The 24,995-nt window shown below is 37.5% G+C and overlaps 2 protein-coding genes and 1 long non-coding RNA gene across 5 annotated transcripts; 2 read left to right on the top strand and 1 right to left on the bottom strand.

Moving 5' to 3' along the window:
* Window positions 1-1,782: 1,782 nt before the first annotated feature.
* ttc29 (tetratricopeptide repeat domain 29) lies at window positions 1,783-9,397 on the bottom strand. 3 transcript variants are annotated; one of them, XR_008388022.1, is made up of 10 exons: window positions 8,586-9,397; window positions 7,720-7,812; window positions 6,884-7,107; window positions 6,610-6,795; window positions 5,857-6,069; window positions 4,607-4,692; window positions 4,429-4,520; window positions 3,735-3,858; window positions 2,903-3,619; window positions 1,783-2,526 (listed from the first exon to the last, which is right to left on the bottom strand). XR_008388022.1 is itself a non-coding variant. In XM_053644393.1 (10 exons), coding segments are annotated over exons 1-10 (1,323 nt in total). In that variant the 5' UTR covers window positions 8,663-9,397; the 3' UTR covers window positions 1,783-2,524. The 3 variants fall into 3 exon arrangements, 2 of the variants coding, with proteins under 2 accessions (XP_053500368.1, XP_053500367.1); XM_053644393.1 differs by having other exon boundaries at window positions 3,394-3,619; XM_053644392.1 differs by lacking the exon at window positions 1,783-2,526 and having other exon boundaries at window positions 2,554-3,619.
* Window positions 9,398-15,986: 6,589 nt separating this feature from the next.
* LOC128619776 (uncharacterized) lies at window positions 15,987-18,225 on the top strand. Its single transcript, XR_008388003.1, has 2 exons — window positions 15,987-16,530; window positions 18,089-18,225. It is a non-coding gene; the product is annotated as an uncharacterized LOC128619776 (long non-coding RNA).
* Window positions 18,226-18,379: 154 nt separating this feature from the next.
* On the top strand, window positions 18,380-24,089 carry ednrab (endothelin receptor type Ab). Its single transcript, XM_053644201.1, has 7 exons — window positions 18,380-18,643; window positions 20,751-20,878; window positions 21,266-21,464; window positions 21,936-22,088; window positions 22,384-22,517; window positions 23,560-23,668; window positions 23,922-24,089. The coding sequence occupies exons 1-7, from the start codon at window positions 18,446-18,448 to the stop codon at window positions 24,051-24,053; spliced, it is 1,053 nt and encodes a 350-aa protein (XP_053500176.1). The 5' UTR covers window positions 18,380-18,445; the 3' UTR covers window positions 24,054-24,089.
* Window positions 24,090-24,995: the final 906 nt, after the last annotated feature.

Raw genomic sequence — 24,995 nt, 5'->3', positions numbered from 1 at the left:
ACTAATATTTATTACTTATTAGTAAGACTGTGCTGTCCGCAAGCAACAAGCTAACTATTTAAAAGCAAAGCCAATGATGTTTTAGGTAGTTAGCATTGACCGAGACAAAGAACAACATGTTCTATTTTGTATTATTTTTTATTTAAAAAATCTTAGCACTTGCTTTGTATTGACCATATAATACGGTCAATTTGTATTTATACTTTTTTTTGTGGTTATGCCTATCCACAATGGCTATTTATTTTTTAAAATGTTGTTTTATTTCATTTTATTTCATTATTTTTATTATCATTTTTATTACCAAATGCGCTAGGACCGGCACTGAGGTGAGCTCAGATGCATACAGATTGGCTAGAGGTGCTGTGATTGACAGGGAAAAGAGTAATGCCCTTCCCACCCAGAAAGCGCAATCTCCCTATGATTGAGTGAGTGCCTTCCTGTTGTACCATTAGCATGACTGATAATAATTTTTTCCATGCTGTCACAATAACCTGAAGAAGCACTTTCCATCAGCACTTACATTATGTGGTAGGTTCTTTTATGTAGCACCAACAAAAATGGTTAAAGAACTGTCCAACAAAAGATTTTTCCAGTGGTCTTTATTTTTTAGGCATTGAGAAACATTTCCCCCCCTGACAAGAGCATGACCCCCTTCCTGTAAGCCTGGGGTGCGGAAAATTCAGAAGGATATTGCATAAATCTGTAGACTTGTTGCGCAATTAGGGAAAATGGAAAGGGTCCAAGCCCTAGTCACTATCACAATTTAAGACAATTAACTATAAAACTTGCACAAATCTATTACTGTCAAACCGCAAAATGATAGAAATCACAAAACAAAATTAGGACAGAGTATATGTGGACCTCCATAACTAAGATTCCCAAATGGGTAGGATACACATGGGGCGCATGGGACACAAGGCGGGGTATACCCTGGACGGGGTGCATATCCATCACAGGGCACAATTACATACACATTCACACACCCATTCATACACTACGGACACTTTGGACATGCCAATCAGCCTACTATGCATGTCTTTGGACTGGGGGAGGAAACCGGAGTACCGGGAGGAAACCCTCGCAGCTCTGAGAGAACATACAGACTCCACACACACAGGGCAGCGGCGGAGTGGCAGTATCGGGAACCCCCAACCCTGAGGTTGTGAGGCGGACGTGCTAACCACTAAGCCACCGTGCGTTTATAAATTTATTCCTAAGTTTATACCTAAATGACCTAAATTGACTTGGTTGGAATTGAAGTGGTGCTTACATGGATGGTGTGCAAATGCTACTAATAATGGGGCTTTGAATAATTTTGTCTAGGTTATCAAAAAAAAAGAAAGCAAAGGAAAGGAAATAAATGGTCAAAACGGCATACTGTCTAAAAATGGTAAACATAGGCTATTATTGTGATATACAATAAAAATCATTTAAGTGAAGGTTGTACATAGATGAAATGCCTCGTGCGGACAAGGAATTGTGTTAAATGCTTTTATGACTATTTTTACGTCACCTTTTTATTTGTATGTTTTGTATAACTAACTCAGAAAGCACATGAATGCGGCATAATCGTTTCTTCATGTCTGCGTGGAATATTTCATAACCTCTGCATTTCTCACGCAATTCAATTTCATGCTTCACTCCACACGAATGTTCCTGCTGCTGTCTTGTTTTGTTTTCAGTAGTTTATTTCTTATGTGGTCATTATTTCCGCATCCTCTCATATCAACCTAATTACTCCCTCAAACAGATTTTTATTTATTTATTTATTTATTTATTGTGATTTACAATTTCCTGGTCAATGCACCATAGCGTAATACATGTTTTTTATGCAATTTTGCCCCCTATTGGTCAATTACATAATTGCAATAAAAAAAAAAACATTTTATCAAAGAAGACATTGTATCAAATAATAGAATTAGGCTGTCTACTAAAATTATTTTTTCCAACGTGAAACTTTATGTGGTCGATTCGGTTTCTCCAACAAACATGTAAAATAGTTTTTACAACAATATTACAGTCATCATTTTGACACTATCAGGATGGTTCACAGACACGAAAGGGGGTTTGTGTGTCTACTTCCATAAATATTGCTAATTGTTATGATAAGTGAATCACAGGTACTGAATAGAACAAGAAATAGAAATATGGTGCGTTGTAATCCATTTTAGTGTGATAGTACTCACATTAAAATACAAAAAGAATGTGAAGTGCACACTCAATAGCGTTTCTAGTGGAATATGATAAATTTTTGCTAAAATACTGGGAATAAATCAATCCACTCTTTCTTTCTCTCTAATTAGACAACTCAAAATGAGAGAGATATCTAAGACTAAGTGATCAGGATATACGCATCAGCTTCCTGAAAGGTGAATTTAATGCTTTATATTCATCTAATGATTGAGATTTCAGTATTGTTAGGGATGAAATAAAACAAAAGAAAAGAAATACAAAAGAAAGAAAGAAAAAGCTAGAGGTCTGGGTTTTCTTCTCTCCACTCATCATCTTTTTATTTCATTATTTCTTCTGTGGAAAAAGAATAAGAAAGGCAAGGTCAAGCTAGTTTTTAATAGAGACATGTACAGAGAACAACCACAATTTTAAAATAAATGTGTGTATCTATCAAGATATTTCTTATTAACCTTGGAGCTAAAGGAATTTTTGGCTGTAGGGCTTTTAGGCAACTCAAGACTTTAATTCATTTTAGCCAGATGGGGTCTCTGGTACTCAGTGGGGACTTTAATGTTCAGTGGAGTCTTTGGTACTCAGTGGGGTCTTCGGTACTCTGTGGGGTGTTTGATAGCCTATGCGGTCTTTGGTAGCCTGTGGGGTCTTTGGGAGCCTATGTGGTCTTTGATACCTTGTAGGGACTTTCGTAGCCTATAGGGTCTTTGGTACTCACTGGGGTCTTTGGTAGCCTATGGGGTCTTTGGAAGCCAATGCGGTCTTTGGTAGCCTATGGGGTCTTTGATAGCCGATGGGAACTTCGGTAGCCATTGGGGTCTTTGGTAGCCTGTGGGGCCTTTAGTACGCAGTGGGGTCTTTGGTAAGCAGTGGGGTCTTTGGTACGCAGTAGGGTCTATGGTACTCAGTGGGGTCTTTGGTACTCAGTGGGGTCTTTGATAGCCCACTGGATGTTTGGAACTCAGTGTGGTCTTTGGTAGCCTATGAGGTCTTTGGTACTCAGTGGGGTCTTTGGTAGCCTCTGAGGTCTTTGCTAGTCAATGAGATTCTTGATCGTCAGTGGGACTTTGCCATGCAGTGCGGTAATTGCAGTGAAAAAACATGTTGAATGATTCTAGATAAGGCACCAGTTCCAGCATGTTCACATCAGCACCTTTTAAGACCAGTTCTCATAAGTCTAACTGCAATGTGTGGATCCAGCAAACTCACACAATGTCTCATGGAACTTATCCTCTTGTGTTTCTTTCCAGGAGATGAGTGTAGAGATGTTTGGTGGCTTGTTGATCTGCAAGTGGCTAGTGTACGCTCTCAGCATGGAATGAGCTCGGGCGATGCCCACACACAGCTGAGCTTTCTCAATGCATGGATTCGAGTCGAGGCTGCATGCCATCTCAAAGGCCTGTGTAAAATACTCACAGCCTCGTTCATACTGAGCCTATACGCAAATAATAATAATAATAATAATGCAAAAATTAGGAGAGAAAACAACCTAGAGACAAACCACATCTTCTCTCTCTCTTTCACATAAACACACAGGTGCTCTTTCTTACTCTAGAGATGTGTATGGACCCCAGGCACATGTAAGCGTCCTGTAGATTTTCATGCTGATTGTTCTCCTGACAAACCTCGAGATATTTCTGTAGATGCTCGATGGCGTCACTTATTTTGCCCTCACTACAAGACACACACAACCACAAACATCAAATATCACACAGAGACATTATGTAAGGAATAAAATGCTTTGAGTCGTGCTGTTATAGAAAAATCATTAACAGTGGGGTGCTATGATGCGGCCAGACACAAAGCAGCTAGTGCTGCCAACTCAAATTTGATTACTTTCCAATATCGGCATATTGTGATGTGTTTTATTCCTTTTATGCCACAGCAGTTTGCTAACAATTCATTTTTTAAATTTAAAGAAATTAAAAAACAGTACATTGTTTCCCTTTTAACAATTTATAGTTAAGTTTAATGTTGTGGAACATCCACAAGTTAGTTCTTGCTTTCGTTCCTCTCTTTTTTTTCACTCTCTTGAAGTTAATTAGCCAAAAAAATGCAGCTTGTCATGTTACAAGGAAACTGTCTTACTGTTACAAAGCACTGACACTGGAGACTCCTTCCATAAATCTTTAATGATGTCTCCTTACAGAATGCTTTACCATAACAATAATACATTTTTTATTTGTTTTTAAAAGAAACAAAACCAATGTGTGTGTGTATGTGTGGGTGTGGGTGGGCGTGCACCTCTCCAGAGATTTAGCAATGGCCTTATAGGCTTTGCCTAGGCTCTCCATGTCTCCCAGTGCTGTGGAGATCTCCATGAACATGTTCAGGAACTGACAAAACAAAACAATTTGAGCATGTGTGAGTGTATGCGCGAGTGTGTGTTAGTGTGTGTTAGTGTATGTATGAGGTCACTAACCTGTTTAGCAGTTGTTTGATTGCCCATGCTCTGATAGGCCAGTCCGACTCTGTACACTGCTTCGCCCTCCAGTGTCTTATCACCCGCTAAAGGAATGAAGGGATGAAGAGACAGAACAGGAAAGATTAGAAAAAGTGCATACTTCATTCCGCAATTTCACAGTTTCTGCTTCTTCTTCTCCTCCTCCTTCTTCTTCTTCAAGCTCCCAAAGCTCTAGAGACACCAACAGGTCAAAGTTTGGCCAAATTTCAAAGTACGTTTACGTCCATAAATTTTTTATCATGTGGCCAAAATTTCAATGCCATTTGTCACTAGATTCCTTGGAGTTCATTGGACCCTATGACACCAATTTCTACCTAATTAAATTTTTGGCCATCTGGCATTTTTTCCACCACTCCTCCTAAAATTTTGTCCAAATTACACCAAATTTGACTAATAACATCTTCAGACCAATCCGCACAAAGGTTATCAAATGGAATTTTGGAATTTTCGAAACCGTTTGCTTGTAACAAGCCAACAAATGTGGCGATGAAATTGCCAATCAGGAAGTGACACTGTGTCTCATTAACGACTTTACGCATTGCCATGAAACTTGGTATGTGTCTTCAAGACTATGACCTGAGGTTACGCAACCAATCACATGACAACGCCACCTAGAGGTGGTGAGTACGTGTCGTAAATGCTTGAATCTAGTTGGTGTCTCCGCTACTCCTCCTACAAATTACACCCAAAAACATCACATTTGGATCGTATCATCTTAAGACGTGTCTGCACAGAATTTATCAGATGGATTTTTGATATTGAAAACCGTTCTCCTGCAATGTGCCTGCAAAGGCAAAATACGGGTTCCTAAGTATAAATCTCTGGAATGCATTTACATATCAGCATCAAACTTGTTATGTATAGGCAAGGCTATATCTCTGCAGCTCTTTTTTCATATCAGTACAAAACTTTCTACATGATCTCGCTTGCAGCTTTAATTATTATTATTATTATTATTGTTATTATTATTATTATTATTATTGTTATTATTATTATTATTGTTATTGTTATTGTTATTATTATTATTATTATTATTATTATTATTATTATTATTATCTACCATTAGGTTTGTGTTGATGCTGTCACTGTAACCAAAATATATCTGGGTATATTGTTTAATGAAATACTGGCACATGACTAATATGTGTGTGTGTGTGTGTATGTGTATGTGTGTGTGTGTGTGTGTGTGTGTGTGTGTGTGTGTTTACCTTCTTTAGCCATCTCATAAGCCTGGTTGAGGAGCTGAATGGCTGCTCGGTATTCCCCACACTGCAGCTGCCTCTGTGCCAGCAGTGTGTAAACCCTGCAGAGACTTTCACACGCACGAGACAGGTGTGTGTGCCCACTCTCGTCCTGCCACGACTGTCCCACTGCCAGGTGATGAAACATCTCAAAGTACTCCTGTGCCAGTTCCAAGTCTCCTGTAACACACAGCAATACACACACACACAGGCACGATTTCACAGAAATACATCTCTATTCAATACATCAATCAAATTGTGTTGTATTTTACAGTATTATTATACCACAGGAGGTGTTGATTAATATTTCTATAACAGCAGTTCTGACAATAGTTCACAGGTTTATATTATTGCTCGTGATAATCATAATCATAATCATAATCGTTATCGCTTCTATAAGCAACAGCTCATTCTTAGGGACCTGTTTGGCAGACACTCCACATAAAGTAAGTCTAATTATAAACAAATTCTAAAAAATGTGTTGTTTATTTTAAATAAAAAGGTGTCATTGTCGATATGATGAAGTTTACTGTAATGAGAAGTTTATTTAACGTTTACGGAAGGAGTTTTCAGTGCCAGAGCGTTTTAATTAGCATCAGAGGTAAAGCTAAAACTTTTCGTTTTCCGGACTCAGTAACATGACAAGCAAATTTGAGCAAAGTTCAGTAAATTGACTCAAGCTGCACTAACACTAACAACTCCAGTGCACGTTTGTGTTACCTCGCTCTAAATACAGGTGGGCGAGGTGTGCACTGGCCTCAGCCTCCCTCCTGCTGGAGTCCGTCTTGACTTTGCGGGCAGCTTTGAGGCCGAGCTTATAAAAGTGATGACGCAGCCACATGTCCTCTGGCCCTGAGAAAAACTTCGCCAAGGCCAAATGACTCTCATACACCTCCACAAACTGATCTAGAGAATAAGAATGAAAAAAGAAACATTTGCATTTGAATTCCTATCACGTTAGAGTTAAACGTAATGTCCCTATCTGTAGCATCACCAGCTCTTTGTGCAGCCTCAGCGCGGGTCAGGTGCTCTCTCAGCATCTCCAGTTTGTCTGGTTGCTCCTCCAGAGAACGTTGCAGCCACAACTCGCTGTCAGGACCCGCGGCTAGACGCTCGTCCTTCCAGCGCTGCAGCAGAGAGGAAAACTTTTTAAAGGAGCCATGAAATCCCTCCTGCAGCATGGACACGCAAAGATTCTGGTGCAGACTGTATCGGAATCTGGAAGATGGATAAAAAGACAAGAAATATAAACAATCCCAAATGTTACATACAATAATCATTTTTCTTAACCAAAAATATGACCTTCCATATGGATTCCGTAGATCACACAGGTGAGTAACTACGTTTTCCAAAACATTTATAAATACAGTATGTTCAGATATTAGTTCATACCAAAGGATGTGATGTTACCAGTGAGAGACATAGGATTCCTATTAAACTATGTGTAAGTCTGATTTCTACTTGTTCCAACAAACAAATAAATATAACAGCACACATTAGTGCTTAATAATAATAATAAAATTACTAATATAATTAAAATAAAACTATTCAGCAAATGTTATGAAATAGGTTCCTGACTACAATTTTTTATTTATTTAACATGCGTTGCCATGTGAAATAGTGTTTTGAGTCTGTTGACTTGGCCCACAGCGTCATCTACTGGACAAATAATAACACGCAACAAGTTGTGTGCTGGATGTTTATCTAAAGCTTTGTTTTACTTTTGTATATCTATTACTTTACATTAGCTGAGGGACTACAGATGAAATGTGGGAACAGTAGGACCTTCACTAACTGTCCATGGTCCCTGTTAAACAACTAAACACTCACTGCGCTATTTCATCCGCATTCATCGTGGTGGTTTGGATCCTCTCCCTCTCAGCAGAGCCTCGGTTTGGTTTTTTCATTTCTTTTCCATGCAGGCTAGTCAAATCAAATAAAGCACATAAACTATGCAACAACATATAGACAATAATTTCAGTGTAATGATATAGTCACTTTGTGTTTCACGCATTAAGCAGGACGGAAATGGAAGAAGACAAAGACTTCTTCAAGTGGAGGCCAGACCTAACCATGACAGTCTTATAACTAGTCTTCTATTCAGTCTTATAACTATAACAGTCTTATAACTAGTCTTCTATTCAGTCTTATAACTATAACAGTCTTATAACTAGTCTTCTATTCAGTCTTATAACTATAACTTTCTTATAACTATAACTTTCTTATAACTAGACTTCTCACCTGTCTTCTAACTATAACTGTGTTTTAACTAGTCTTATAACTAGTATTCTCATCAGTCTCATATCTATAACTTTTTTTTACAAGTAGTCTTCTGTTCAGCCTTATAATTATAACATTCTTATAAGTAGTTTTATAAACAGTCTTGTAACTTGTCATATAACCTATATATTCTTATAGCTATAACAGTCCTCTAACTACCCTTCTAACCAGTCTTACAATTATAACAGACTCAAAACTATTCTTCTAACCAGTCTGATTTCTATAACAGTATTCTCTATAACTATAACCATAACTAGGCCTATAGCAGTCCTATAAGTAGTCTTCTAGCCAGTCTTTGAACTATTAAAGTCATCTAACCAGTAGTATAACAACAACAGTTTCATAACTAGTCTTCTAACTAGTCTTCTAACTAGTCTTCCTGCCCCAGTGATTGTATCAGTGGTGTGTTGCAGTACCTGGCTTTGACAGAGCTCTTCTCATTGATATCAGGGAGAAATCGTGGTTTCTGACGGGGAAACACTGCTGAAGCCATTCCGATATGAGTTCTAGTTCCACGAGCGGCCAAGTTTTTTCCACAGATCAGATAAATGATGACATTATTAACTAGACAGGGGGCAAAACCTCATGCCATGTCAAAAAGTTATTTCCTAGAAATAAAAATGTATTTGTAGTCTTCTTTTTCAAACACGTAACATGATGTTCTATAGTTCTCTCCGATGCTCTGTTGACATAAAAGTATTTTTTTAAAAAAGTTTCAAAGTTTTATTTTGTTGTAGCTTGCTATTTTAGCGTTCCTGTTTTTTTTTTTGTTACAAGCGTGGAGAACACGTCGTCATAACAACATGTGCGCATGCGCCAAGCGCTTCGAGGTCTAAGCGGTACGAGCTCCATTTTAATTATTCAGGTCAGATTTCATCATTTATATATATACACACTACCGGTCAAAAGTTTATACACACTCATTTTTTATTTTTATTTTCCCACGTTTTAGAATAATGATAAAGTCATCAAAACTCTGGAGTAACACAAATGGAACTAAAAAAAAAATAAAAAATAAATCGAAATAATTTAATATTTTATCATCTTCAAAGTAGACGCACTTTTTGCCTAGAATTTCCAGAAGTGTATTCCTGGCATTTTCTCACTAATTTCCCTGAGATGATTTTAAACTGTATTAAAGGAGTTCACACCGACGCTGGACTCTTATCATCAATGAATACGTTGACACGATTTTTTTTTTGTCTACAACACCGATTTCAAACATTTAATCACACACCCTCAGATCAAAAGGTATTTAAGATCGTGAGAAACATTTCAGTCGAGTGTCCACAAACTTTTGACCGGTAGTGTGTGTGTGTGTGTGTGTGTGTGTGTGTGTGTGTGTGTGTGTGAATATCATTTTAATGTTGACTAATAGGCAGGTCAGTGTCATTATTTAAGATGCCATTTATATACATTAATAATTTTGCTTAATTTGTGAGACGTAAAACATTTTTAGATTTCAGATAAACAGAATTTATAGATAAATTAACTCATTATTATTACAACCTACCATCTAAATTGTGATACACACTGACCTTTTTATGCTAGCTCAGTGGCGCCCCCTTGCGGCCCACAGTATGAGGAAAAAAAACACTTTTCTATAATCTACACCATAAAATATATTATACAGGTGACTGTTTGGAGCCATGTTGTAAATAAATATACATTTTTAAACAGTAGCTGGCTTTGTTGCTGAGCCTTATCAAAAGATACGGTTTTTATCTGCTTTTTTACAGATATAGTATAGTCTATTTCTCTGATGCAGCACTTCAAATCTGACAAGAACCGAATAGGGACTGCACTAGTCTATGCTGAACAAATTAGCTGACACATTACATCAGTGGTTTCTAAAGTCAGGCTTGGAGAACCCTAGAGGTCTGTAAAGAATAGTTAGATGGTCTGATATTTAAATTTTTATTTACAGAGTTGGACATCCCAAACCATCACAAGTTATATTATATTATATTGATTGAGTTCTTATACTAATTATTAGCTTATCTGATAGGTAAGTAAAAACAGTAAATAATATCTACTTGGACCTAACATGTTCTGTCAGTGCCAATAGACAAAATATTCATGTAAATATTCTTTATTTTGTAAATAACATTCATGAAATAAATCTCTACTGTGAGAGAACGTTTTGACCTCTCAGGAAGGTCAGATGTGATGTTAACTCTCCTCCACTGACCCCAGAAGATCTCCCAGAGAACCCACTGCTTGTCCAGTGCAGTCCAGCTGGCTTGGTTTGACAATTCCTATCCAAATGATTCAAATGTGCTTCTCTTGAGATTGAGGAGAAGCAGTGCTTGTTATTATAGCCAGACTCTCAGCTCTTTCCAACCAACAATTTTTGTATGGAAAGAACTGGGTGGAAGTTTACCACTTAACAGAGCTTCATTTTCTTAGTGGATTCCTTGGGTATATGTATTGACTCATATCATTTGTGTGTGTGTGTGTGTGTGTGTGTGTGTGTGTGTGTGTGCGCTGAAATGTTCTCTCTTATCAAAGAAAAATCTGAAATGGGAAAGCCATAAAAACTAGTTTATGCCAAGGCATGCCTGAGCTAACTTACACTGGCCACAGAACAAAGAGTTCATCTGAGGCAGATTTATGTGACCAGAGCACTTGTGTGAAAGGAAACAGCTACAGTTACATCTATTAACCAGCCTTCAGCAACTGTAACAGAAGCCACAACAGAGTGGTATTAAATGTGCAGTATCCTATCAAGAAAAACACGTTTCCAACCACTGGTGGTGTATAAAGGATCTAAGTAAAAAACAAATTAGGTCTCCTTGTGGCAACGTGTTTTTAAGGCTAACAAGGTTCACATGTAGTGCCAAATTAAGCAGGTTACATAATGACTTCATTATGAGATGTATAAAGATGACTGTAGTACTATAACACTAATGACGCAATTGAAATATATAAGATCATTGACAAATAGACTTTATAAGATGTAAAAATAATAATAATAATAATGTAATAATGGTTAAATATATCCAGTGGAGCCAGGGATTTTGCAAAGCATAATTTAAGAGAGGGTACAATCCGAGTGTATATTGTTTTAATTACAATAAAGCATGAACCCTGTTAGGAAAAACCCACGTTAAATGAAATGAAATGAAGTGACATTTTATTTATATAGTGCGTTCAACAATGAAAATGGCCACAAAACAGAAATCCAGATGTAGGTTTAGATAGTTAACAAGCAAGCCCGAGACGGCAGTGGCGACGAAAATCTCCTGCAGATGACATGAGGTAGAAACTTTGAGAGGAACCAGAATCAAAAAGGAACCCTGATATGGAATCCAGAGAGTCGGATGCAAGTGCAGAATCTTTTTTATTAAAAGATAGCACAACTAGAGAGAAAAAACCCCCCGACAAAGACTGGAAAGCTGGAACCACTAAATCGCTAAAACTGGAAACACTAAAACAAGGAACTAGACTAAGGATAAGCAAGGCAAGGCAAAGGAAAGAAATACCATACCATAGCATACTGGAAACCATACCAAATATACACAAACTTAATGCTCCACAACCATGGAGGGAAAACACAGAACTTAATTAGGGAACTACTTGGGGAAACACAAAACAGGTGAGCACAATCAAGAAAGGAAAATGGAGCAAACAACACAAGTAGAAATTCAAACAAATAAGTGAGATAATTACAAGTCATTCATAATTACTCATGGCTCGTGCAAATACTACGTCACTGTCACTTTGAGACATAGCTGAAAAAAGGATGCGCAAGTGTTAAGCTCTGCCCCTTGTGGTTAGAAGGGGTGAAAGAGTAAATTCGTCTACTTATATGCTATCAAAAAAAAAACATATGCCAATACTAGTGCTGATCCAAAACAGCGCAGTCTTTTCCAGATCCACGCAAAGAAAGTCATAACATCCCTCTTAATTTTCGGTACTGACCCCATTTCATTGGCCGCGCCCACTTTGGTTAAGTTGTAATAGAGCATTACTGGAGTGACTACACTCATTTTCTCTAGCGTCATGTCTTTTCTAATCCTTGTTTTTTTCTTGGTTGTCCTCCACAACGAGTCTTTCTTTCTGTCTTAGCCACATGCACATTCCCATCAATCTCTCTGGAAACACCTGCCTTGGCATCCTCCACGTCTGCTTTTGATGTAGAAGGAGCGTTTCCCTTAATTTCGTCAACTTGTTTCTCCAAGATCCTTTCTCTTGAGTTTTCCTGGCTTGCCTTTTTATCTTTTCCTTACTATCTCTCTCTACCTCCAACTCCTGCTTTATCTTTTCTATCTCCGTGTCCATCTTCCTCTTCATTTCCTCAAACACTCGCTCCATCTACAACTGTCTTTCTGCCTCTCTCTTTCTTTCTAGCGCTCTCTGTCTCTCTCTCTCCTGCTCATTCTTTGTCATATGAACTTCTTGCAGGATAAACAGTCACACACACACATGTGAAACGCGTATATGTTAAAAAAAATTCATAAATGTGTAAGTTTTACACTTGAATCACAAAGCGTTTTGGTTGATCTGGACAGCACAACAGAGTCCCAAACACTTCAGTAGCCTGTCCTTATACATTTTTTATTTACATGTCCATGTCTCAGTGTCCTTTTAAACATTTACACACTTGTTTCTCATATTTATGTAAAAGTGCTTCAGTGCGTATGCAAGTATTTCACATGTATAAGTGTGTGAGCGTTTCACTTGTCTATAAAAGAGCATACAGAATGAATGCTTACGAAATGTATTATTATTTTTGGTCACATGATTTTAAGAAGCCTCTTAAGACACACTTTAACAAACTATTCTTATGATTCCTATTTTTGCCTATGTTCAATTTTATCACCTTTCATCATTTTATTTGTTATCTATATTTACATTTTATTTTGATGTATTTCTATTTTAATTACTTTACTGAAATGTATTTAATTGCTTATTATTAAGCATGTACTATGCATTGATTATTATCATCTTGCATCTTTAATGTGTTATTTACATTATTACATTATTCATATGTAACACATATTGTCATTTTTATTTTACTATTAATATTTTATTATTAACTTCTGTTTTTAGTAACCTTTGTGAATTAAATTCACGTGTTACTTTTTTATTTTATTTGACTAGCTTTTGTATTTAAAACTTGTAAGCACATTAGATGCATGAAATGAATTAAAATGTCACACAAATAAAGCTTCTCCGGCTATTATTATGCTCCTTGTTCTTCTTATTCTTATCATTCTTCTTATTTGTATTATTGTATGCATTATTTCTCATTCTCTTAGTACTTTTGAGCATATATTGCTTTGCAAGCTCAAATCATCTTTTCAACGTATCTTGAAATAAATGTGTTTTTTTTTATTATTCTGTATAAGTTCATTATGACGCAGGTGCAGGAAAAAAAAAGAAACTTGCTTCCGAGTGGAAAGTATAAGGAGTCACATCCTACATTTGGCTAATTTGAACATCTGTCTTTCAGCCTACTCTAGGCCTTCTACTACACACACACATACACACACACACACACACACACACACACACACACACACACACACACACTGAGGCTCTTCAGCAGCAGATTGTGTTTACAACAAAGTGGAAGCAGAAACGAGAACTGCACTGAGTATAAGGTAATAAAGCATGTGTCTCTGTTTCCTCCTGTAAAAGTAAAGTAAGTGGCTTTCCTGTCCTCTTTCTGTGCGTTATTGGTGGAACCAGTCTGAAGAGATGAATATGTGATCAGCTTTGCTGTGCTGCTGTAATTAATCAGGATAATGGTTATGTATAAGCTCATCTGGCCAAAAGAAGAGATCATGTGAGTTAGGCTTGAGGTAGTGGCATTCACGGTGGGGTCAGAGTTCACAAGGTCGTGACACTAATTGCTTCCACAGGTTTGCCTCTCGGCACAGGGTGACCTTCGATCTGCTCTGAAAGAAACTTGGGCGTGATTCGTTCGTTGGGAAATTTCAGTGGTTGAAAAAAAAGATTAAAAAAATATCTTTTTATCTAGGTATTTTGTCCATCCATCCACCCATCCATCCATCCATCCATTCATCCATCCATCCATCCATCCATTCATCCATCCATTCATGTTCATCTACAATGAACATCAAACATGATGTTCTAATGAAGGCATGAAGGCATGAAGGCATCAAACAAATGTGTGCATGTGTGTGTGTGTGTGTGTGTGTGTGGTCCAAAACAAATTCATGTTAAAAAGGAAAAAAATACATTGTGTTGCCACATAATACGTGAATTAGATTTACAAGCTGTAGAGTGTTACATGATTTTCTACAATTAAAATAAATAAATATATATATAAAGGGCGCTTCAGCATACAAGCCAACTCCCACCTTTCGCCTGAAAGAGTCGACTCAAAGAGTCGAATGATGATTATCATAAATAAACAATAGTGACTGATATCCAGTGGAAGATTACATGACCTATTTGTCTTGTCTACAATACTACTACTACCACTACTACCAATGCTACTACTACTACTACTACTACTACTACTACTACCACCACTACTACCAATGTTTCTACTACTACTACTACTACTACTACTACTACTATTACTACTACCACCACTACTACCAATGCTACTACTACTACTACTACTACTACTACCACTACCACCACTACTACCAGTACTACTACTACTATTACTACTACTACTACTACACATACCCTACCATCACTACTACCAATGCTACTACTACTACAACTACTACTACTACCACCACTACTACTTCTACCACGACTATTACTAGCCTACTAATTCTACTACTACTACTATTACTTTTTCTACTTCTACTACTACTACTACTACCAATGCTACTTCTTCTTCTTCTACTTCTACTTCTTCTTCTACTACTACTACTACTTCTACTTCTACTACTACTACTACTACTACTTCTTCTACTTTTACTACTACTACTATTACTACTACTTCTTCTACTTCTACCATCACTACTACTACTACTACTACTACTTTTTCTACTTCTACTACCACCACTACTACTACTATTGCTTCTACTTTTACTACTACTACTACTACTTCTACTTCTACTACCACTACTACTACTACTACTACTTTTTGTACTTCTACTTCTTCTTCTACTACTACTACTACTATTACTTCTTCTACTTCTACTTCTACTAGTAGTACTACCACTACTACTACCACTACTACTATTACTTCTTCTACTTCTACCACTACTACTTCTACCACTAATACCACTACTACCACTACTACTACTACTTCTAGAATCATCATTATCGTCATCATCCTACAAACAGACATGTGAGTCATCGTCCACTGTTGACCTGAAAAAGCCAACTCAAAGACTCGACTCATTCACAAACGACACATCACTATTGACCAGTTGGATAAATAAATAGTATATATAAGTAAATATGATCAAATACTGTAGCTGAACTATGTTTTTAGAGGAATAAAAATCTGAAAGTCAAGTCTACTACTACTACTACTACTACTACTACCACTACTACCAATGTTTCTAATTCTACTACTACTACACATACCTCTACCACCACTACTACCAATGCTACTACTACTACTACTACTACTACTACTACTATTACTACTACCACCACTACTACCATAAAAATCTGAAAGTCAAGTTCAGTTAATAGTTCATAGCACGTTGTCTGAAGTTTGAGAGATAAAATAATGCAGATTCTTTGTTTTAATCATTACTAGGTTGTAGTGTGTCAGCTAATGAATTCATTTGAATCTAGTTTTGATGTTGTGGTGTGTGTGTGTGTGTGTGTGTGTGTGTGTGTGTCATTGTCGCTATAGGTTTGGTGCCGCACGGGACATTAAATGTCACACATTATATGTGGTTGTACTGAAGTGCTTGAGTTGAAAAGAAAAGTCAATTGAAATGGGCTTTAAACAGTTTCCAGTTAGCATTTAACAGGCTGAGCGTCGTGGTCGTGGAGAGATTTGTTAGGTTATATTAGAGTGTATGCCTCTGTGTGTGTATGTGCATGTGTGTGTGTGTAAAATGTTCTTTGGGGTTGTTAGTGGGGGGTCCAGTAAGTTAAATGTGAAATAAGAACTGACGCCAGGAAAGCCACACCTCACAGATAGAGGGATAGATAGATAGATAGAGAGAGAGAGAGAGAGAGAGAGAGAGAGAAGAATTATAAAAGGAGTTCAACTTCTGTCTTGCCCCAGCTGTCAAAACAGCCCCGTACACACACACACGCACACACACGCACACACACGCACGCACGCACTTCTGCATGCTCAAATGCAAGACACACACTTCTCAACACTCCACACACTCTACCAGAATCTTAAAGGATATTTTTAATTCTGGAAAGTCAATAGATCCTAGACATTTCCACAAGGTGAGTGAAATATATTTATTATTATAAATCCTGTACTGTAGGGTGCAAAACTCTGAAATTACTAACAAGAATGCTCTTTTGTAATTTAATTATATATTTTTTCCCATTACAAGTTATACGTGAGCTGGTATGGACTCCACTAGTTTGTGTAAAAAATGATGATCCTTAGATTGTTAAGTCTGAACATGTTGTTCAGTGGAAGGGATCAGATTTTTTGTACAAAGGAGTTCATTTGGGGAATATCACAAAATTGTGATACCCGTTTTAAATTGAACAGTGACCTAGAAATAGTGCAGAATCTTTCATCTTGAATATTCTTATATAAAGATATTGAACATTTACTTTCTTTGATTTAAGAATGTCCAGTTTTAAAATTAAAATCAGACAAGCTTTTGGAACACACTGTACTTGTTTTCGTCTTTGTGCTTACTCTGTATTGGGGCTGTACAATGTTACAGTATGATCCTGATAGTGATAAACAACACTAAAATACACTTTTCAGTATCTGTAAAATGGTCTTTACTTCCTTCCTGAACACTCAACAACTGTTAGTCATAGAGACAAGTAGCTGACGGGACATTAAAATATAATCAGAACATTTTCCGTCATTTGTAATTGTGGACGTTTTGTTATAACTACTGGATTCTAGTCTTAAATAATGTGATACACATATAAACACTATCGGTCAAAAGTTTGTGGACACTTGACTGAAATGTTTCTCATGATCTTAAAAAGCTTTTGATCTGAAGGTGTATGATTAAATGTGTGAAATCGGTGTTGTAGACAAAAATATAATCATGCCGACATATTTGTTTCTTTCATTAGAAAACTAACATTTTATTTACAAAAAATGTTTTTTAAACGGACGACTCGGCGCGAAATATTCAGAAAAGCAGCTGATAAGAGTCCAGCGTAGGTGTAAACTCCTTTAATACTGTTTAAAAAGCATCTCAGGGAAATTCCTCAAGAAATCGGTTGAGAAAATGCCAAGAATACATTTCTGGAAAATTCTAGGTAAAAAGGGTGTCTACTTTGAATATATTAAATAATATTATAAAAAAAAATATATTAAATTATTTTGATTTGTTTTGAATTTTTTATCACAACATAATTCCCATAGTTCCATTTGTGTTACTCGAGAGTTTTGATGACTTTATTATTATTCTAAAATGTGTGGGAAAAAATAATAATAAAGAATGAGTCTAAAGTGTCTAAACTTTTGACTGGTAGTGTATATACAGTATATGTCTTCTGTTTGTTTTCCATGTCTTTTCCTTTATCTCTTTTTTTCCAACAAAATCTTAAAACATAACTGTTTACTTATTCAGCTGACAGATTTCATCTCCACATCTCTCTAGATCTCTCCATCTCTATCTCACTAACTTCTCCAACATTCCTGTTATTTCCTGAGCAGAACTGAGCAGTAAACTGATTTACAATTAATTTAAGCTTAGAACTGAAATACTTTTACAAATTCAATTCTAAAATAGAATATAAAAAATAGAAAGTGATATTACTATTGACATTCTAACATCTTCATGTTCTCTTTCTCCCTTAGTCAAATTTCAGGAAAAAAACAAACAAACCACCCCTCTGGCCTTCATTAAAGCGTGCCATCCCCACGATGCCCTGGGTCACGGTGCTAATAGCAACCATATCCTGCGCACTGATGAGACATGGCCACTGCCAATCAAACTACTCAGAGGACTTCCTGTTCTCTAGTGACCCAGTTGCCATCCTGCTTCCTGGCCTTCATGCCACCCTCTCACCTCTGACCCCAAGTGAGGGTGTGAGCCCCGAACCTAAACCTGCCACTCTCGCCTCCTCATACTCGTCGTCATCCCTCGTTTCTGAGAACAGATCAGTGAGCGCTCGGCCTCTTCCTCTCCCGCCAGCATGTTTGCGCAGGACGTCTATGAAAGTCGCGTTTAAGTACGTGAACACCGTGCTGTCTTGTGTGATCTTTGTGGTGGGCGTAGTGGGTAATGCCACGCTGTTAAGGATCATATGCCTCCACAAGAACATGAGAAATGGCCCCAATGCCCTCATTGCCAGCCTGGCACTGGGAGACCTCATCTACATTGCCATTGACATCCCCATCCACATCTATAAGGTAGTGTAGTCATGACAAAACTGCACGGATCAACAATATTTGTTACTTTAAATAGTTTGGGCATAAAATATTATTTTGTTTATACCAATTAAACCACTCTAGCACCAGCACACACCAGTCTTTCATGTTATGGAGCAGGTTCTCCAAATTCTTTGTATTGTTGTTGCACATTTTGTAAATCACTCTAGATAAGATCATCTGCTAAAAACAAACAAACAAAAAAATGTCACCCAAGTAAGCTATCAGATATGAAGACCATGTCCATTAACCTTAAAGTATGGTACTGCACGATGCATTTGCAGATTTTATTCATTCATTCATCCATTCAAGTTGGTTCGTATTTTCCGATATACAATATAAACCAATCCTGCTCACAATTATGAACTGGAGTGATGGAGCTGAGGTTGAGGAAGTGTCAGAGCCAGAATTCACACACGATGCAGACAGTGCTGGATTTTCTGGGATTTTTTTTTTTGCAGTGTTTTGCATTCTTTCTCTGGGCTGGTAGAAAGGACACACCCATTTTTGGATTAAGTCTGAATACAGATATATATACAGATATTGGCATTGTGTTCTACATCAACTCTAATGTAAATGCAACTCCTTAGTTGTGGGCTTCGGGGTTCCTTGAGATAAAATGAACAAATATAGTGTTGTGGTTATCACGTGAAAGGTCCCCAGTTCGAAACTAGGCAGAAACAAGCTGGGCTTTTGAGGGCAGTTGTAGACCAGAGATAGATCAGTGGTAGACCAGAGGTTAAAATGATAGACTATGGATTGACAGGTCATGAGTTCAAATCCCAATGCTGCCAAGCTACCACTGATGGTCCCTTAACCCACACCTGCTCAGCTGTATAAATGAGATATAATTGTAAGTTGCTCTGAATAAGGGCATCTGCCAAATGCCTAAAAGGTAAAATGTACAATTTATTAGATCATTGGATTCTCCTCAAAAAGTGCTTGCTGTTTGGACCATGGATCAAATGACGATGACCCATGGAGTGGTGGCAGTAAACACCCTCACCTTTTGGTATCTCTTTGTTTCAGGATTTATGACTATTATTACATCTATGTATTTGGCAGATCTGAAGCAAAGCAACCCTACTATGATTATATTCCCACTACTACCCAATTACTCCCAATATTACCCCGTTTCTACCACTATTACTACAGCTAATACACGGACACTGCATAATAATATCAATAAGGGTGTCATCTGTCATAAAGAGATATTTGTTTGAATCGTTCGCAGGAAAAGTGCACTTAATGTTGCGTCAGGTCCTCTAATTATACATTTCTCTTATTTTAGATGTTGTTTGGCCATATTAGACCTGAAACATCCACAACATCATTTTTATAGCATTGAAATTGGTCTCTGGTTAATAGCACCCCAGTGAATCACGAATAAATCACAATGAATCAGAGAGTCTAGTGTGTCATGAAACACATGAGATTCGGTTTGTAATGGTATAGTGTGTCTGATATTTTATGACTAGTTTCAAAGGTTGAAAGGATTAGACCTTGACACGTCGACCTTCAGGACAATGACAGTGATGTTAAATCTCCAGTCCAGTAGATATTTTTACTCCCAGTTTCCACAGCCTGTACAGCCAAAACACAGAAAAAGTAGCTTTGAATACACACACACACACACACACACACACACACACACACACACACACACACTCTCTCTTTAAACACACGCAATCCTCAAGAGACTCTCTACAATGCAGAGTCATCCGGATTTCAGAACTGTTCCGGTAAATTACATCATTATCTATCACTGCCTGGGCTTCTTCACCATCACTCACAAGTACTGATAGTGTGTGTGTGTGTGTGTGTGTGTCAAGCTGTCTCGGTGCTAGGTCACTCTGACATGCTTATTTTGGATCTTCTATTGATGTACCACTCAACACACACACACCACAGGACAGGAAGTTCTCCTTAAATGGTATCTGTCCAGTGTTTGCTCATGTGTGTTATGGAACATGAAAACAATGTGTGTTACCGTTTGAGTACTGTGCATTTCTGGTGTTAGTGTATGCTAACTCTGAAACACGGATGACATCCTTAATGTGTGCTTTGTGTGTTTCCGGATTTGGTGTAGTTGCTGGCGATGAGGTGGCCGTTTAATGATACGGTGTTCGGACTCTTCCTGTGTAAGCTCTTTCCCTTCCTACAAAAGGCTTCAGTTGGGATAACAGTATTCAACCTGTGTGCCCTCAGTGTGGACAGGTAGGACACACACATTCGCACGTGGAAGACTGTAAACACCCCTGCTGAAAAGAACAATAGGAACTATCACAAAGTTGTAATGGTTTCCACTACAAATACCATTACAAACCATCAGCTAACCATTAAAACCATTACCATTATTAGTCCTTATTGGTGTCCACAAGACATAATATGCTACCAATAGACGGCAACAAATTACCAGTAGAGACACTCAGGGACCATTACAGTTTCCACTGAAACCAGTACAATTCCCATTATAACCATTAAAACCATTACAAATTCTGTGAGGGTTTCTATTGGGTTTTTTTTCAAGCAGGGATTTGAAGTGTGAATGTAATTAATAATTAGTAGTTAATCATTTTTTGAAATGATGTATGGTGTGTTTAGGTATCGTGCTGTGGCCTCGTGGAGCCGTGTGCAAGGTGTGGGAATCCCGGCTTCGACGGCAGTAGAGATCATGTGTATCTGGGTGTTGTCCATTCTTTTGGCTGTTCCTGAAGCTGTGGGCTTTAACATGGTCAGCTTTGACCACAACAATGTGACTGTACAGACCTGCATGCTCAAGCCAGAATCACAGTTTATGACTGTAAGTATACACACACACACACACACACACACACACACACACTAAACACTCTCACTAGCTCTAAGCTAAACTCTATTATAACATCATGCCTGGACACTGTAAAATACAGAGGCTATACTCAAATATACAAGTGTGTGTATTATTAGCATGTTTCAGTCACAGATTAATACTGTGTTTAAATGTAACTTTTACATTTCTGAAGGTAAAAGTGAAAGTAAAGAAAACACTGTGGCTAGGCAACTTTAAAGCTTATCATATATTATAGCTTCTGTATAGGCTAATTCTTTTGCTAGCTAGTGCTTACCTGTTAAGTCTTTTTACAGACAATGTAAAGGTACAGTAACAGTAAAAACAAACCAAATCTACTGTAAACATCAACATTTTCCTCAGATGTTTTGAGAGATTACTAAAAAAAAAAAAAAAAAAAAAAAAAAAAAGGACTATTAAATAGTCCAATTAATCTGTGTGTAGTTTTACAGAGACGCGAAGGACTGGTGGTTGTTTGGGTTTTACTTCTGTGTGCCGTTAGCATGTACAGCTGTCTTCTACACTCTGATGACCTGCGAGATGCTGAATTACAGGAAAGGAAGTCTGAGAATTGCACTCAGTGAGCACCTCAAACAGGTGAGTGAGTCATTTGGAGATGATTCGTTGAATCTTTTATGTTTAAATGCCTAAAAATAGATTCATTGTTTAATTTTAGATACAAGATAGTGAGGTACTGGATGATGATTTAGAGAAGCCTTGTAAATTGAAATGAGAGTACACTTTACTTTATGTACACTAGCTGCTGTATTTTTCATTGATGTGGTTGCGCTGAATGTGGGGTCTTTTTTAACTAAACAATTCAGAGACATTTCTAAAACTAATGTACATGGTGAATGAATGTGATTCTGTATGTGTGTGTGTTTGTTGTCAGCGACGTGAGGTAGCGAAGGCTGTATTCTCTCTGGTGCTAATCTTCGCTCTGTGCTGGTTTCCTCTTCACCTGAGTCGCATCCTGAAGAAAATGGTTTACTTTCAGCACGATGCCCAGCGCTGTGATCTGCTCAAGTAAGAAACATAAGCATGTGCTAAATCCAGATTACTTTACTTCACAATTTGTAACCTTTCTTATATTTATGGTTAGTTTTCCAAGCACAGTTTAGTTTTTCTGTAAGGGTGACGTTTCTCAGTATTGGAAGAAACCAGGGAGGTTTTATAATTGTAGTTTTTTCCTCCCCTCCTTAACACATCTGTTGATATTCCCAGTAGATTTCTTTATTTCCACTCTCACTGTAGCTTTACATTGTCTTAAAAGACTTACCAGCTATGTGCTAACTAGCAAAACTGCTAGCCTCCATTATTACCTCGGTAACAAACTGACATGGCCTGACATCTATTTTTCTATATAACGTTGTGCCAACATTGACTAAGGAGCACGTTTTATAACAACCTCGCCAAACGCTAGCCCAACGTTGGTAAGGTGGATTTAAAAGATAATTGAAGTTCTGTTGGCTCTGGTGGCCCAACGTTGGCCCCTTGGACAAAATGACATTGGGCCAATATTGGCAAGGTGGATTTAAAATAACTGAAATTCTATTGGCTCTGATGGCCCAACGGTGGCCCAATGGAATTGGGTCAATATTAGCAAGGTGTATTTAAAGATGGCTGAAATTCTAGTGGTTCTGATGGCCCAATGTTGGCCCATTGGACAAAATGAAATTGGGTCAATGTGTGTAAGGTGGATTTAAAAGATAACTGAAGTTCTGTTGGCTCTAATGGCCCAACGTTGGCAAAATGGAATTGGGGCAATATTAGCAAGGTGGATTTAAAGATGGCTGAAATTCTAGTGGCTCTGGGGGGCCAATGTTGAATGTTGGAATGGTTGACATCAGTTTGCCAGTTTGCTACCTGGGCAGCAGGTCTATTGTCTGCTTCAGTATTGGCCAGTTGCTTAGCAACAATTATATTTCCCTCTTCCCATGTCAAAGCCACAAATATAAAAGTTCCATTGAGACACATTTTTAATCTGGGACTGGTAACATTGTGATAAGCACATTATTTATATTATATAAGTCCGGGTGTAACTGTAATGTTTCTGTGTGTCTTCTAGTTTCTTGCTGGTGCTTGATTACTTCAGCATAAACCTGGCGACTATAAACTCCTGCATCAATCCCATCATACTCTATCTCGTCAGCAAGAAGTTCAAAAGCTGCTTTAAGGTACAGATACTACTTTTATCACTTACTCTCACTCATTCACTTCTCCCTCTCCATCAGTCCATCACCTTTATTTGTTATCTGGTATTTTGTCTTTCACTTCTTCATATCTAGCATGATAGTAGTATGAGATTTGATTGTGTCTGTGATTAATAACTACACAAGTTCGAGTCTGAGGCTCTTTATTATATGGGGAAAAGGAAGGAGATTGGCAGACATACAGTATTTTATTAACTTTTTCTCCATTCTTACTCAGTCATGCCTGTGTTGTTGGTGTTATTCGGGATCTTTGCTGAGCAACATGGGGACCAGCATCCAGTACAAGATCCCTGACCTACAGAACGGCCTTACAGACCGCACAGCATTGCGAAAGGACAGTTACACATAAACGATGATGACGATGGTCCAAAAGCAACTGATAACACACTGAGATGATGAACATTGGCTGCAGAGATGGCTGAAGATTCAGAAAAGTAGCTGATGTCTCAACATGCTCGAAAAAGACTTTTTTTCACTTTTTTTCACACAAAAGACCATTTGATCACTTCAAATTCTCAAATACAAACCGCACGTTTTGTCATGTAGATAATATTATTGTAGAAAATGGCTATATTTTATTCTATTGTATTATTATTGTTCTTATATTTATTCAGGTTAAAACTTTAAACAGTAACAGTAAGCCAACAACATCATCATATACTTTTGCAATAAGTTATTTGGGGTTTCATTTAGGCTGTATTCACGTTGTAGGGGTTTTTTTTTTGCGTCCATTTCCAGTTGGACGTATAATAATAGGACGTATATCTGATACACAACCATGTGACTGGTTAGATTGGATTCATGTGGAGTTTTTTTCTTATCTTTTTTTTTTTCATCATGTAATTGCACATCATCAAGTGCTGCAAAAACTGCAAAAGCTCTATGCCTGATTTTCTCATCTTGGTTATAAACTGCTGCCAATCTCCACAGCACATAAACTTTATGATGAAGGCTTGTGCTGTTGCTTTGTTCATTTTATTGCTTTTGCAGTGGACTGAGTTTCCCTAAAGATCACTGTGGCAGAGCGAGCATCAGCATCACATTATAAAACTCTCTCTACTAGTTAAAATTATCCTAACTTTTTACAATACATTGGAGAAAACTGCTCCATGATGGCTTGTAAGTCCTGTTTTCATGATGTATCTGGCTCCATTCATCTTGCACTACATCAAATATGACAAAATCTTTTGTCTACAGCATTCATCCAGTTAACCTTTACCTCTCATCATGCCTAATGGTCTTGAGTAACATTCAACGTTCCCAGATTTGTACTTATTATTATTATTATTAA

Source organism: Ictalurus furcatus, chromosome 15 (genome assembly GCF_023375685.1).
Source record: "Ictalurus furcatus strain D&B chromosome 15, Billie_1.0, whole genome shotgun sequence".
Taxonomy (NCBI): Eukaryota; Metazoa; Chordata; class Actinopteri; order Siluriformes; family Ictaluridae; genus Ictalurus; species Ictalurus furcatus.
The sequence above is the reverse complement of the archived record's forward strand: the minus strand, read 5'-3'. Positions and strand labels throughout refer to the sequence as shown.

What these genes read in the sequence shown, in the direction of transcription:
- ttc29 (XM_053644392.1), bottom strand. Translation starts at nt 8,662, where the DNA reads ATGGCTTCAGCAGTGTTTCCCCGTCAGAAACCACGATTTCTCCCTGAT. An exon ending in TGAGGCTGCACAAAGAGCTG is followed by an intron (nt 6,796 to 6,883) that starts GTGATGCTACAG and finishes CTTATTCTCTAG; the next exon opens with ATCAGTTTGTGGAGGTGTAT. An exon ending in GGTCCATACACATCTCTAGA is followed by an intron (nt 3,620 to 3,734) that starts GTAAGAAAGAGC and finishes ATTTGCGTATAG; the next exon opens with GCTCAGTATGAACGAGGCTG.
- ednrab (XM_053644201.1), top strand. Translation starts at nt 18,446, where the DNA reads ATGAAAGTCGCGTTTAAGTACGTGAACACCGTGCTGTCTTGTGTGATC. An exon ending in CAGAATCACAGTTTATGACT is followed by an intron (nt 21,465 to 21,935) that starts GTAAGTATACAC and finishes ATCTGTGTGTAG; the next exon opens with TTTTACAGAGACGCGAAGGA. An exon ending in TCAGTGAGCACCTCAAACAG is followed by an intron (nt 22,089 to 22,383) that starts GTGAGTGAGTCA and finishes GTTTGTTGTCAG; the next exon opens with CGACGTGAGGTAGCGAAGGC.